Raw genomic sequence first — 15,219 nt, 5'->3', positions numbered from 1 at the left:
TTACACCGTGATATTTTGCGTCTTCCTTCTTAGCTTCATAGGTTCATTTGTGAGGAAGCATGGGGAACGCGCTTTCTTTGTGTGTAAAGTTTAATGTAACTTATTTATTTTGTGTGTGTGTATATATATATATATTTTTTTTTTTCTCGCTTTATTGGTTGGATAGGAAAATTTATCACAAATTTTAGAATTTATAAATCTTTTTTAAAATTAGTCTATCTCATAATTTTCCTCTTTATTTTTTAAATTATTCAAGAAAACGGCCAATTTTGCCAAGAAGGAAAAGAAAGAAAAAAAAACCATTTTAGGATTGCTTATTTTATTTACTTATTATAATAAAAAAATATCATAATAAGGAAAATATTATTAATAATTAATGGTCATACCTGGTTCAGCAATTTGCTTGGAAAGCTCAGTACCTCTTTTATTAGTAGAGGTGTTAGTATTAATAGCATTATTTGACACATTGGTGGAAAGCTCTAGAAGTGTTGGAGACAAATAATTACAAAATGAGGTATTAAAAAGTGTTGACTTAATGTCTACCAAAACCAGGATTAGACGAATATGCTAGTGTTTCTTGGGTGGGGTATGGAAAGAACTACCTGCACATCATTAAGCCAACTTCTTGAATTAGATATGTGTTTGTATGGGTGTATTCTATGCCACCATTTATTTTTCGTATTAAAGCATCTAGTGCTTTACTTTTTCTTCAGAATCTCTACCTTTAAATAGATGATATGATTATGCTCCATGAATCCCACGCTCTAACTTGCTATACTTAGAGATTCATTATGTACCCTTGCACACAATAATATAAGAGAGTGAGTGCATGATGTTGGTGTTATAGAAATTGTAGAATTTGAATTTTTGTTTATAAATGGTATTATGTTTATCCCCATGAGTTACCACGTAATATTTGTTATTATTTTATTGCAAGATTGTTTGGAGGTTGTTGGTATATAAAAAAATAAAATAAAAAAAATGACCCAACTGGACCGGTATATTTTTTTATCACAAAAACCCTGATCACTCAAAGTCCAAGACTGTCTCATTTTATCGAATTTTGCATGAGTCTTGCGCATTTACGGTCAAGCTTTGGATGCGCTAAAAATCATCCTGGCCATTGATTGGAATTGAAAGGTTGAGTGAGCAAACCGAATAAGGTATGCTGCTTTGATTCGTCTTCTACCTAATCTCTCAACTTGTTTTTTGAATATCATTCAATGGAATCTTTATTTCTTCTTCTTCTATTTGATGGAGATGAAACGAAGAACACAAAGCTGATGAAATCCTTGCTCATGAATAACCAGTGGAAGGTGAATAATGCTCCTACCTAATTGCATATTCTACTCTTGTTTCAAAACAAGAAGAAGCTCCGAATAAGGTATGCGTCGATTTGTCTTCTACCCTGATTTCCCAACTTGTTTCTGAACTCTATATTTTATCTTGATTAACAACAATAAATGCATGGTGATCAACAAGATGTTGTTTTCATCCAACAGCCCGCTTGATCGTCTTGCGCAAGACTCAAGCAATCCCATTTTCTCATTGTCTCCACAGTCTCATTGATATAGATTTCCTCCAATATCTTATTGTTGTCATTTGAAATTTCATCATCATGATTCTTTTTCACAATTCTAACGACATTACATAAATTCTAATGAAGTATATATAGCCAGTGTATGTAACTAGACCTCAATACATTAGAGTCCCAAGGGAAAGGAAGAAAAAAAAAATGATTACAATTGATGCAAACATTCAAGAGCATCACAATATTGTATCATATTCTTTTAAACTCAAGGTGGTTTAGTGAAATCTGATCTTTACCCCCCTTTTCGTTTTTATGCAATAAAACTGTGTGATGCTGAAGTTTGTTAGGTTGTTGCACAATTCGTTATTATTTCATGAATTATACTCCAAGTTGTACAATCCATTACTATTTCATGAGAACTATCTAAATAAATTTGTTTTGTTTCATAAAATGTCTAAATAATCCTTTTTTTGAAAAAAAAAAATTTTAAAAATTCCTAGATAATCCTGATAAGGAAAATGAATATTTTCAGGCTAGATTAATAGTATGTTTTCCACTCCTCCAATCAAAAGTAAAACTCATCAACTTTGAAAGAGCCACAAATGATGTGTCTAGGCCAAAACCTTGCTTGATGTTTGATCCATCTCCCTAGGCTAGCTGAAGGTGAATTTTTATGTTTCCTTTTGTGGTCTTTTGGATTCGATGAGGGTACAATTGTATTTTCTATCTCAAATTTGGGTCAACATGTCCTTGGTACCATCGAGGGACATGGAAACCATTAAGGATGCCATCACCATTTTGATGAGAGCAGGCTTTTTTTTGTATTTGTGTGCAAGTCAGATTATTTGATTGCCTTTGAAGCCTTAAATGTTGACCTCAGAAGTTTTGGAAATTTCATCTATTGAAAATGAAATTTTATCTGTCCCTTTGGTTCGGTGGTTTTGTCTGTCGCAATGGATGAAGCATACTTTTGCAAAGATTCAAAACAAGAGATGAATCAAAATACAAAATTTTATAATATCAACCTGAACCCACAATGAAAAACAAGCACAAAGCCATCACTACAAAGTTTCAAAACTGGTGATGTTCTCTCAGAATCAGTTGAGTAACAAGAAACCCATGAAGCCCTTTCTCTATCACCTAAAGTCTCGGCAGAATAAAACTATGTACTTCCTCTCTGGGTGGTTTAACATAATATTAAATAAAAAATAATTAGAAAAGACAAGGAACTATGAAGGGATTTCACGACGTTGGTTTAGAAAAACGGTAGGAGCATCATTCACCTTCCACTGGTTCTTCACGAGCAGGGATTCACGACCTCGATGCTTTTCGTTTTATCTCCATCAACTTCGTTTAGTTTGCTTGAAGGTATTCTCGACCTACGGAGAACTAACAGAGGGGCCAAGATTACGTGGTCTCAAGAGTTGGTTTGACAAGTTCCCACGTTGGGACGGTAACCAGAGGAAACGAACCCATGTTAGGTTGTGAATCTCAAATAAAAGAAGACGAAATTAATGTTCCCTTGCACTGATATTCAAAGAAACAAGATAGGAGATCAGGTAGAAGACAAGTCCACACATACTTCTTCAGAGCCTCTTCTAAAATCAGGGTAGAATCCGAAAAAAGCGCGCCCCTTTTGGTTTGGTGTTTTTCAAACGATTTAAAAAAATATATGGGTTGGTTCATCTGGTTCAGCGAATAGGTTCGGTTCGTAGTAATAAACCGCTCGGTTTGCCTTGAAAACCACGTTTTACCTGTTAAAAATGAAGCAACGGCCACGATCTTCTCCAACTTTATCGGACGGCCCCGACTGAAACAAATCGCAAAACTACCTCCCTTTTTTAGAGTGTCTCATGTCATGGGATTTTTATTTGCGGCAGCAGCCGACAATGGAGATTTTGCCACGTCCACAAAAGGAAATCGAACGGTGTAGGATTTAAAGGTAGGGTTTTAACTGTAATTATAACCTTTTGTTTTTACATTGATGAGTTTTAAAAGTTTATAAATTTACAAAACGGTCCCTCACTAATCCGACTCTCGGCTTTGACCGCTTTTCTCGTTTCGCCCTAGCTAATCAACGCTTCTCCGGCAGTAAACAAAAACTCTTGAAGCAGCTTTACTTTCTATCGATGAGGGGACCTGGAACGGCTTGATGTCTTCGGTTATTAGTTCATTCTCTCATCCGAATCGACTCATTATTTGAGGCCCTATTATTTTTCAGTCGGTCTTCAAGAAGAACGCAGAACATTTACAGCAGCAGGAGTAGATGTTACGGGACTTGCGGCAATAGGAAATTCCTGGTGAATGCCTTTGAATTTTGGGTCTATTTGATTCTTCATTGTTCATCTCAGTTTTCTTGCATATTCAAAGAAAAACTGTCAATATTTCCTTGTTTTATATTGAATAGAAAAGTGGAAACCCTTTTTGGTTTAGTTACAGATGTGAGATGAAAGTGAGTTCATTAATGTTAGTTATTCTTCTGATGCAAGTCTTTCATAACCTGGATACGAATTTATTTTTTCTATCTCTTGGAGAATCTTCACTTAACATGAAAATTTTGGCTTCCTTGCTTTCAACGTTTTCAGTTATCTGCCCTAGGAGTGATAGCTCAGACAAAGTTCTTCAAGGATAACTTTCCTAAACAGCCACTTCCTCATTATCCAAGTGACAGAGCTCGCTGACGACATCTTCATCGACAGAACTTCGATCTGGAACTTCTTCAATACCTTCGCTCAGGTTTGCAGACGAGTAAATAAAATCTCAAGGCCACCGGATTTCCACCTGGAGAATCGTTGATTCCTGAATAATCGAAGCCAAGACTTGCTAATCTCCAGCTAGGGCGAAACGAGGACTGTTTCCATCTTCAGACTACGCTCACCTCTCCGTCCATAGGTATGCGGTGACTGTTTTTCACTCTGTGAAATACTCTAATCTCTGTTCTCCTTGGCTCTCCTTCAAGGTTTCTAAGCTTTTGGATTTCGTTTCAGAGGATAACTGGAGAAGGTGTTCTTAAACCCACCGTTAGGGTTTCTGTATTATAAGAGAAAAAATAAGCTTTGTTGTTCATAAATTTACTAGAAGATGGTTGAAGATGAAAGTCACAGAGGAGCAGAGGTTATTTTCTAAAATCTTGGCCATTGCTTATTTTACAGCAATGTTGTGAATAAAAATCTCTTTTTGGTACTGAATGATAATTTTTCCCTTTCAAATTGTCACTGTTTTGAGTTTGAATAACTATTGCAGGATTCTGTTAACGCGGACTCGATTGATGAGTCGGAGAGGGTTGTTTCCAGTGAAGAAGACCAGGATGAAGAGGCTGAAATCCATTCCCCAGTTGAAGAGAGCGATTCCTCTGAAGATGAGGTTCGCGATATACTTCTTTTAGTTTGAAATTTTGATTCGTGGAATCTGATTCCACTTTTTGGTTGTTTTGTTTTCCCAGGTTGCTCCGCGAAATACAATTGGTGATGTTCCACTAAAGTGGTACGAAGACGAGGAACATATTGGATATGATATTACTGGAAAAAAGATTAAAAAACAAGCAAGGAAAGATAAGCTTGAATCGTTTTTGGCTGGGGCTGACAACTCCAAAAATTGGTGAGCTTCATTGTCTTAGCATTCCCGAATTCCTCGTATAATACTGTGATTTTTATTTGCTTAGGTGAAAGCAGTAACTCGATTTCTAGTTAACAACACAGTCATCAAGTCTGCTAGTTGTTTCACAAAAGGGGAACTATAGTTAATGCCTTGCCCGTAAACACTGGTAGGAATGATAGGAATGCCAACGGGAATGGCCGGAATGAGATACCGGGGGCTAACACCATAGGCTAAAACCAGAGGTACTCCTGTTGTTGCTCTAAGTCGGACCAACTAAAATGGAGTTTAGTCTTAATAAATCGCTTGGGAGTTCACCCTCACCCTAAGAGTCGGAGTCACCTGCGAAAGGAACGAAGTTGGGTCCTAAGCCTAGATCGGCTTGGGTTTGTATGAATGGAAATCTCAGCTTACTAAAGACAAAATATTTTATTTTTTTGGAGTACCCAAGGAAGTGGTAGACAAATGGTGGGGATCCTGATACCATGTTGCAAAAATGAGAAAAATTCTTCCCTCTCTGCCCATGCTAAGAATGATTTTTTCAGTTTGTGTGATGGTTTCTTATGTAAAATTGTTTTACATATTTGATAGCGTTTCAGGGAAGTGTTTTATTTTCTTTTCAAGCTTATAACGTCGGCATTATTATGAAATTCATGTGAGATGATTAGTGTCCATTCATTCTCAAATCCTGTGACCTGAAATTACTTTAGTGAAGAGTTTTGAGTGCTGTCATGATAATTTTTCCTGCTTTCAAATTAGCAGATGCTGTATCAGAGCTCTTGATAATTTTGTGCATCTTTTCCTTCAGTACTGTTTCTTTTCTATTTTTAAGCAAAGATCTTAGCAGCATTTAATTTCAGTAAATTTTTTTTTTGATCCTGTGATGTTTTGTTGATGTAGGCGCAAAATTTATGATGAGTACAATGATGAGGAGGTGCACCTGACAAAGGAAGAGACAAAAATTATTCGTAGGATGCTGAAAGGAAAAACTCCACATGCTGATGTTGATCCATATGCAGTCAGTGTTTCCTTTTCTGGCTGTACTCTTCACGTTAATGCTTATGTTTTGTCAGACTAAATATAATTGTCCTTGGTACAGATATTGAATTGATTACTCATCTTTTTCCTGCAGCCTTATGTGGACTGGTTTGATTGGGATGGTGCTAAGCACCCACTGTCTAATGCGCCAGAGCCAAAAAGGCGATTCATTCCTTCAAAATGGGAGAGCAAAAAGGTAAAGATAGGGTCTGGATGGAGTGAGATGGTAGTTGAGATTGTAGTTGTAGCGTAAACGTAGTGCTTTCTCTACCCCTTGTCTCTCTCAAAGAGGTTGAATGTGTGCCATTACATTCTACTTGGGATATTCGGCTACTTTGATTTGACTAACAATTTAGTAAGGGAAAAACGATATACCATGGTTGTAAGTTTCTCTGTACCAGAATTCGAATGTCACCTTTCTATCGCAGCCTATGTCCGACCAGCATTGTAATTATCATACATCCTATGGTGAATGTACTATTTTAATTTCTACTACTTTTTTGTGTCTGTTCTTTATCCCAATTGTCCTTTGACACCTTTTTAATTGTTGTATGAGATTATTTAAATTGATCCACGGTCAACACTCTGATCATGTATTGATCAGTTGAGCTGGTTTGTTGCTTCATCTCTGTTGTTTCTTGTGAATCTAGGTTGTTCAGTATGTTCGGGCTATTCGAAAAGGTCTGATAAAGTTTGACAAGACGAAAGAAGAACCACAGCTCTATTTATTGTGGGGTGACGATTCCGGCTCGACTGAAAAAGCTGGGGGGCTAAACTATATTCCTGCACCCAAAAAGAAGTTGCCAGGTAATTCTTCAGTGCTCTGTTTTTTTCTTTGAATATTTCCTGCAACTCCTTTCCCTCCTGGAAGGGTAGTAGAATTACAATGGTAAGATAGAACAAGGGCACTGTAATCTCATTCAGCGATTATCCACATTGAAATGTACCCATTCCTAACTAAGTTCACCTAGAAAATAGAAAGTAATAAATAAAAATCTTATATGATAAATGGGTACAATGTACCCATTTTCTAACTAAGTTCACCCAGAAAATGTACCCATTACTTTTAAACTACTTTTTAATACAAATACTTTTTATAATAAACTAAAGTACTAAACAAACATTCAACAATGACATTCATAGAAATAAAAAATTCAAGAATCACAATTATGAAAAATTATCCAAAAAAAAGAATAAAAACATAACTTCAACTCATCAAGCATCATAAGATTCATAACAATAATTATGTAGTATTTACTATATCAGTAATCAATGTGAAAAATGAAAATGAAAGAAAAGTAGTATGTACTAAATTAGTAATCATTGAATATGGCTCATGCTTCACATTCTGTTGCCGACAGACACTTAAGGCCTCGGAGTTCATTTGCAAATTGGGCCTCGATTTCGAAATGGCTCACATATTTAAATTTATATACGGCATTGTAGAATAAATTATGATTAAAAAAAATAATATGCACAAATTACAAAATGTAAAAAAAGGGCTGCTTTAGCATTTAGGCGGCAAAGCGGAAGTGCCTAAGCAAAAAATCAGACCGTCAGTTAAGTGGTCACAATTTAAGCGGTTAAAAAACCGCTTTACCGCCTAGGCGAACGCTTTGATAACCATGGATCAATGCCCAAGGTTCGTCATCCAACATGTTGCACATCATAATTTGTGGTGCTTCATTAGAACTAAGAATTTATTCCTTGTTGATGTCTCTTCTTTTATAACCTTGCAGGCCATGAGGAATCAATCAATCCTTCAGTTGAGTACATTCCTACCCAAGAAGAGATCAATTCTTACCAGCTGATGTATGAGGAAGACCGTCCCAAATTTATTCCAAGAAGGTGTTATACCCTTCAACTTTAATTCATTATTTGCATTCACTAGCTTCTAGCTTATGATAATTGGGAGTAAGAACACAGAGTCTATTGCCTGTTGTGCTTTTCATAGGTATGATTCTCTGAGAAGTGTTCCAGCCTATGAAAATGCTTTGAAAGAATCATTTGATCGTTGTTTGGACCTGTACTTGTGCCCTAGAACCAGAAAGAAACGTGTGAGTAAAGGAATCAACTGAAACTTTAGTTGTAATTGTGCTTTATTAGTCGTGCTCTTGATTGCTCGTTTTAACAGATTCTCTGTTTACTGTTAACTTGATTGGTATTGTTTTTCTCTCTTGATGTTAACAGATAAACATTGATCCTGAGTCCCTAAAGCCCAAACTACCAAGTCGGAAAGATCTGAGGCCTTACCCGACTAGCTGTTTTCTTGAGTACAGAGGGCACAAGGATGCTGTTCTGTCAATCTCCATTGAACCACCGGGGGAACGGACAGAACATATGGCTTCTGGTGAGGGATGACCCTAATGGCATTTCTATTATTTCCTGGAAATTTTTTGTACTTTTATCATCATTCTTATTATTTGAGTTATGGATGCAGGTTCAACTGATGGAACCGTCCGTGTTTGGGAGATCAAGACTGGTCGATGCGTTAGAGTCTGGGACATTGGTGAAGCAGTTCAGTGTGTTGCTTGGAATCCTTTGTCCGAACTTCCCATTCTTGCAGTTTCAGCGTATGCAAACTTACATTCAGTTTTTTCTCTTCCATTGTTGTAGCTCTTTTTCTTATATCAGTTGATTTATTTTCCACTAAATTATTATCCGCTATAGGGGGCAAGATGTGTTGGTTTTGAACACTGGACTTGGAAATGAAGAACAACAGCAAAAGATCAAAGAACTGCTGCATGTTGAGGCTCCTGCAACTAAAGATGATTCTGGTCAGTCAGATTTTCAGTATTTCAGATTAATAGAATATGTTAGACATTTTTTCCATTAATTTTTTTGTGTGTAGGAAATACCACAACCACTGTTAGCTGGCTTAAACATGAGAAACTTGATGGCATCAAGCTGAAGCATTTTAAGGTACATTTTGTCTTTGCTGATATTCTTGATAAGATTTATTGGTTAAACGAACCTTGCTATCTCATGTGTGTTGAAAGTTGGAACTAGTGTTAATTTTGACTAAACCATTTACTTGTTACTTCCGTTTGACTGTTGTAGACGGTATCCTCAATTGAATGGCATCGGAGGGGAGACTACATATCTGCAGTCATGCCAAGTGATATCCTTTTCAGTTGATTTCAATTTATTTCTTGATTGCTACATTGGATCATGGGGTCTTAAAAGAACTGGCAAATTTGGTCAATAACTAATGAGTTTCTTTTGAAAAATTGCTGCTGAGTTATATCCTTTTAAGTCCACTGATAAAGTCTTCCCAAAATTGGTGTTTCAGACTCTTGTTTACATTCGTGAACATGGGATTAATTAGCAATGTTAAAGTCTATGTTACTTAGGCTATTTAGTGTGAGATAAAGTGACATATATAAAGGCTCGCAGGACTGACTGCATAAATAGGAATCTGATCTCTGAAAATTAGGAAGCTATTGACCCTTGGATGGTCACCAGCAATTACCTTAGTGTGGGATACTTTTTCCCTTCAAGAACATTTTGTTTTCTGTTAATTCTTCAAAATTGTTTTTGTATTCACATACTTTCCTGATTGGTATGACATTCCTTGACCCTCTTTTGTACGTGAATCAAGAGCGATAATGATACACCAACTGTCAAAGAAGCTCTCACAATATATTCCTTTTAAGTTGCATGGGCTTCCTGTTACATCAGCTTTCCATCCATCTCGTTCCATCTTCTTCATCGCCACAAAGAAAAATGTTCGTGTTTATGATTTGGTGAAGCACAAGCTTATCAAGAAGCTTGAGACAGGACTTCGTGAGGTCTCCTCCATTGCTATTCATCCTGCAGGTAAAAACTTTCTTTGTTAGTTTTTAAAAATTTTCCTGTCATCAAAGTCTGTGGGAGGCTATCTGCTGCCTGGTGCTGAGGAAGGCCTTCTTATGCAAGTACAAATACAGCCACTCTTATCAAGATGGATAGAACCCATATTTTATGGACTGGTAGACTGCAAGGTCCAACTTTGTTTCTGCCAAATGTCAAATAACACTGAAAATTTAGGTCTCACCAGATGGTGGCATGGTGACTGCTGAGTGGGTGCATTCCAATAGACAAATGCATATCAATACATGGGATGGTTGGACTGAATTAGATTATGATAAGTGTACCTTGTGGCCAATCCGGACTGCTTATTTATCTGTTGCACAGAATTGCCGCATCATTCTCCGTTGTGGCAAAAGTTGGCAGCTCATATGAACAGGCCTTCTATGTTGGCTTGCAATAGGCCTTTTGCCTATATACTTATAATACAAAGAGAGAAGGAAATTTTTTTCTATAACCACGTTTGGCTGAAGGAAAAAGGTCATCTTTTGAGTGACAGTAGATCTGTTGTATCACATGCCTATTCAAAAAATATGCAGCTTTTATCAATAACATAAATGACAAATTGTTTTCAGATTATTTACATAAATTATCCTTTCGGAATAAGGAAAGGGGCAATCAGAAGGTGGTCACAGTGTCTCTTCATTTGTGTGACAACCAGACGCATCCTTTGTAATCAAGTATATATATCTGAGATGTCATTTGTCTGCAGGTGATAATGTTATTGTGGGGAGCCGAGAAGGAAAACTTTGTTGGTTTGACATGGATCTTTCATCTCAACCATACAGAACTCTCAAGTATGTTTATAACTTTTGCAATGTGTCTTGAACATTCTGAAGAATTTGGATATCTTAGTGATCATGTGCTAGTCGAATGGACTGTTGGGCAAACCCTTGCTTGGCCATCTTTTGGCTACACGAAAATAGGCTTTCAGCAAACTCAACTAATTTGGTTTGTCGTAATCATGTTGGGTCCTACTAGGAGGTCTTGGCTTCAAGCCTCCTTGTCACCCTTTTTTTTTCTTAAAAAATATATATTTTTTTCAGAATAAGAATAAGGAAAGAGAGTCTATATCCTATATCGATCCTGGGATCACTGTATGAGCATTAGTTAAAATGCAAATGTCATTTTCCTCATCATCATAATCACATTTAATGGGAATTCTCAGGTGCCACCCGAAGGACATCACAAATGTTGTGTTCCATCGGTCATACCCTCTTTTTGCTTCCTGTTCTGATGACTGCACAGCATACGTCTTCCATGGCATGGTTTATTCAGATCTCAACCAAAATCCTCTTATTGTGCCATTAGAAATTCTCCGTGGGCATTCCAGTGCGAATGGAAGAGGTCAGTGCTTGTTCATATTATGTTCTCTTTTCATTCTTTTCCTGACGTTGGTAGAAGCATTGAAAAGGAAAAAGTTGTTAATTGAAATTACTTTGGGAGAAAACCTGAAAATATTGCCCATTCTAATTTTATTCTCACGATTTTGTAGCTTCTGAAGTATGCCACTTTGTTCTTATATGTTTAACTCTTAAAAGTTTCCCTTAGTTATCATATTCTAATTTTGCTACATCAAAGGGGAATATTTTTTAATTGATGACTCTGTGCACCTATCATTTGCAAAGCACTACTGTGAAGACTTAGAGAGTTAATGGTTTTTTTCTTATTGATGCTTCCTTGAAATGCAGGGGTTTTGGATTGCAAGTTCCATCCAATGCAACCGTGGTTATTTACAGCTGGTTCTGATTCAGTAATTAAGCTTTACAACGATCTAAGGAATTCGGCCATGTGAGGACATTGAATATTTTCCTCTCTGTTTTATCATATCTTATAAATTTGGTGGCAGCAGCAGCACAATACATCTTGTGTAACAGGACATTCGTTGGAGATAGTATACATATTATCAAATCGACAGAGTGGAGTGTCTTAGTTATAATGGGCAACAGGATGATTTGGCTGAGAGCATTAATATTGGCTAATCAGTCAGCGGGGAATTTTTTTTCTTTCTTTCTTCTTTCTGGTTGGGTTGGGTTGGGTTGGAATGTGGTTTTTGGTAGTTGGAAAACTTGGAAGTAGGCAAGTAATTCAGGAAGTAGTTTACTATTGCAACTATGCTGTAAGCTATTGGGTTATTGATAATTCTTTGTACGATTTTGATTCCAGTTCAAATGTGAATGAAATCAATCGGTGAGGTTAGGTTGAAGATCGTTCTTCCTTCACCCACCTAAGGGTTAACTTTAAATACTTTACATAAAAATAAGGACATTTGGGTAATTTATAATATATTTTAACAACAAAATTAATTGTAAATAACTTATAATTTACATGTGGGTGTTGTGTAGTTTATGAGGTAATAGTGGATGGTCAAGAGTTTTGCCTCAAATATAATGAGTGTTATGTAATTTGTTCTTTATTTTTTTGTAAATAAGAATGCTCAACCTTCGATCCCTCCCTACTTTGTGTCTTATCTATCATGAATTATCATGTTAAATATCTGTTCATAATATAATACTAAGAAAATAAATATCTGTCCATGAAATAATACTGAGTAGTGTTATAACCCAACAGAACTCAGGCGTCACAAGGCTTCAATGTTTCATTGTATGGTAGAGCAGTAATGTTTCAAATTCTTCTTGAAAAAGTATTTTGGAATATTAATTGGCATTAACCTTTTTTCTGGTGCATTCGCACTCGTTGGAAAGTATTCTGAATCCAAATTACAAAAATGAGATGTTGAAGTAAATCAAACAGATTGAGCGAAAAAGATAATCTGATAAAGTTTACACAAGAACTTGTAGTTTTGGGGTTCAGAAGGTACAGTTTACACACAACTCCACTAGATAACAAACTTTGGGTTTTTGTTTGTTCTTACCATAATTATGGTATTGACTCCTAACATCTAACCGTAATTTAAAATATCAAACAAAAGTTTCATTTATAGCAAAAAAATGATAGCAAACAATGAAGAGAGAATTTCTGGATGGGTTCAGTGGTTCTCCAGGTGGTGGTGTTATTAGCATCATAGCAACCTTTGATGGTACAAGATTCATAATTTTAAGAATAAGATATACAAGAAACCAACAAAGAAAAAGGAAGACATAGAGGTGAAACAGAGATGCAAAAAATCACTTCTTATTCCAATATATGTGTACAATCAAATTATATAAATATAAGAATGTGTTAGTTACTTTGTATCCTTAAAATTCAAGGAATGACATAAATGATTATTCTCTTTGGATGTATTTAGTGTAGAATTGTTGTTTAAACAAAGAATTTTCTACATGCAGCTTCGACTTTACCACAAAACTCATGATTCTTTCGTAAAAGTGTGAAAATTATACTTAACGAGATGGGTGAAAGGATAATCTGTTTACCTATCTTTTTCCTTCCTTTCAAAAGTCATCGTAGTACTCTACTTATCTCCCATTTATTATATCTTATCTATTATAAATAATTGTTGGATGACCATTCATGGAACGAAGATGTTAAAACAATCAATTTTAGATGACTATCTCATGATAAGAATTGCATTATGTTACATAGCATAAATAGGGGCTGATATTTCATTTTCAAACTATGCATTCATAACAATTCATTGGAGAGTGTTTTAGAATGTGAATCCAATTGTATGATTTTATGTTATTCGAATAAAATAATAATAAATGATGAAAACTAGATATCGGAGAAAATCAATTATGGCAATAACTTCAAATATCCTCTCCATACTACGATTATTTATTGGACATTCAAATTCTAATAGAAAAAAAGGAAGTTTCGTCTTCTTTATTGTTTTCAATCACCAGTAAAATGATCAGTATTTCCTTCACATAACTTAAGTTTTTTGACATTTTCACCTTCATCTTTTGTTACTTTTGTTACTCCCGTCTCCAATCACTGTTACCATCATCAATTCACTACAGTGAAAACACTTAATCCCATTGAACCAACCAACAGGTTACAAAAGTAAGAAGTTTTGGTGGCTTGAAACTTGTTACTACCTGAGAGATATTACAGTTCTTATAATTGTTGTTTTTGTTTTTTTTCTAATTTGGTTTGAGATGTTATTAAAATATAAGAATAATTTATAGTATAAGACATTGGTGGAAACCAATCAATTTGATCAATTTTTCGTTATCAAGTGAACAATGCCTTTATGAATCAACCTCAGACCTTAATCATTAGAAAATGACTAATTTTTTTACCTTATATATATGATGCCAGATATATTAATTAATGGAATTTCTGATACCTCTGAAGACCTACAATTTAAAGTGGTGGTCAGATACGCTTGAAAACGTACTAAAGGCTTTAATTTTCAGACTCTAATAATTCAAATCAGCAAGAAAATTGGACCCTCAAAACATTTTTTTAACTGAAAAATCTTAAATCCGTTTAAGATTTTAGCATTTTGTTAGCAAGATTAGTAGTGTTCAGATGACCAACATCTACTCCCAAGTTTCAATTTCATTCTCTGCAAAATGGAAATTCCCCAATGATCTCCCTTTCACTAGTTCATTCTTTTTAAGTACCTTCAATGCTTAGATCTACCGCATTGTTTTAAGTATGTTTTGATTAAAATTAATGGTTCGTGCTTCGTGGTAGTCATATTGTTCTAAGCATGTATGGTTCTTGCTAAGTCGATATTGTATTTATTTAATTACAAAGGTAAGGGATAAAGAGGTAAATTAATAAATTCATTTAAAATGTAAATGAAGGGTAAATCCATTTGATATTGCCGATTCCACTCACTTTGAAATTCCTTTTTGATCAGAAAAAATGCTGTGTGGTTGTATGTAGCCGACGCTTAAATGCATCCCTCTTAAATAATCACGTCACACAACACTGTATTGCAACCCTACTTGTGAATATAGTTTTTTTTTTTGTTAAGAAAATCATATTCTATGACGAGTTTAAGTTTTTGTTTGTTCTTACAATAATTGTGACATTGGCTTTAGGAGTTCATGTTTGCAATCCAATTACGTAACAAACAATTCTAACACCAGACAATTACATCACTAACACACAATTACATAAGTGTAGGACTTATACTGAACTGTTTGACATGGATAGAAACTTTACAATGTGACTTCCACACTCATGTGAATGTTAAAGAATAGATGAAGGGAAGACATGATCTGTTTGATTCCATTGTACCCTTGATAGTATCCTTAATTAATTTTACGCGATTATTCATGGAATGAAGA

The 15,219-nt window shown here is 35.4% G+C and overlaps 1 protein-coding gene across 1 annotated transcript; it reads left to right on the top strand.

The window, feature by feature from the left end:
* Positions 1 to 3,563: 3,563 nt before the first annotated feature.
* Positions 3,564 to 12,543, top strand: LOC149000880 (ribosome biogenesis protein BOP1 homolog). The gene is made up of 19 exons (XM_089139862.1): positions 3,564 to 3,831; positions 4,117 to 4,423; positions 4,519 to 4,645; positions 4,775 to 4,894; positions 4,974 to 5,128; positions 6,026 to 6,143; positions 6,258 to 6,359; positions 6,814 to 6,970; positions 7,903 to 8,011; positions 8,118 to 8,220; positions 8,354 to 8,513; positions 8,604 to 8,736; positions 8,834 to 8,940; positions 9,015 to 9,085; positions 9,224 to 9,284; positions 9,755 to 9,982; positions 10,725 to 10,809; positions 11,181 to 11,359; positions 11,704 to 12,543. The coding sequence occupies exons 3-19, from the start codon at positions 4,613 to 4,615 to the stop codon at positions 11,805 to 11,807; spliced, it is 2,025 nt and encodes a 674-aa protein (XP_088995988.1). The 5' UTR covers positions 3,564 to 3,831; positions 4,117 to 4,423; positions 4,519 to 4,612; the 3' UTR covers positions 11,808 to 12,543.
* The last annotated feature ends 2,676 nt before the right edge of the window (positions 12,544 to 15,219 follow it).

The sequence above is a fragment of the Hakea prostrata genome, chromosome 11 (assembly GCF_041222555.1).
Source record: "Hakea prostrata isolate BN-2017 chromosome 11, UWA_Hpros_2, whole genome shotgun sequence".
NCBI lineage: Eukaryota > Viridiplantae > Streptophyta > Magnoliopsida > Proteales > Proteaceae > Hakea > Hakea prostrata.
This window is presented reverse-complemented; position numbering and strand designations above follow the sequence as displayed.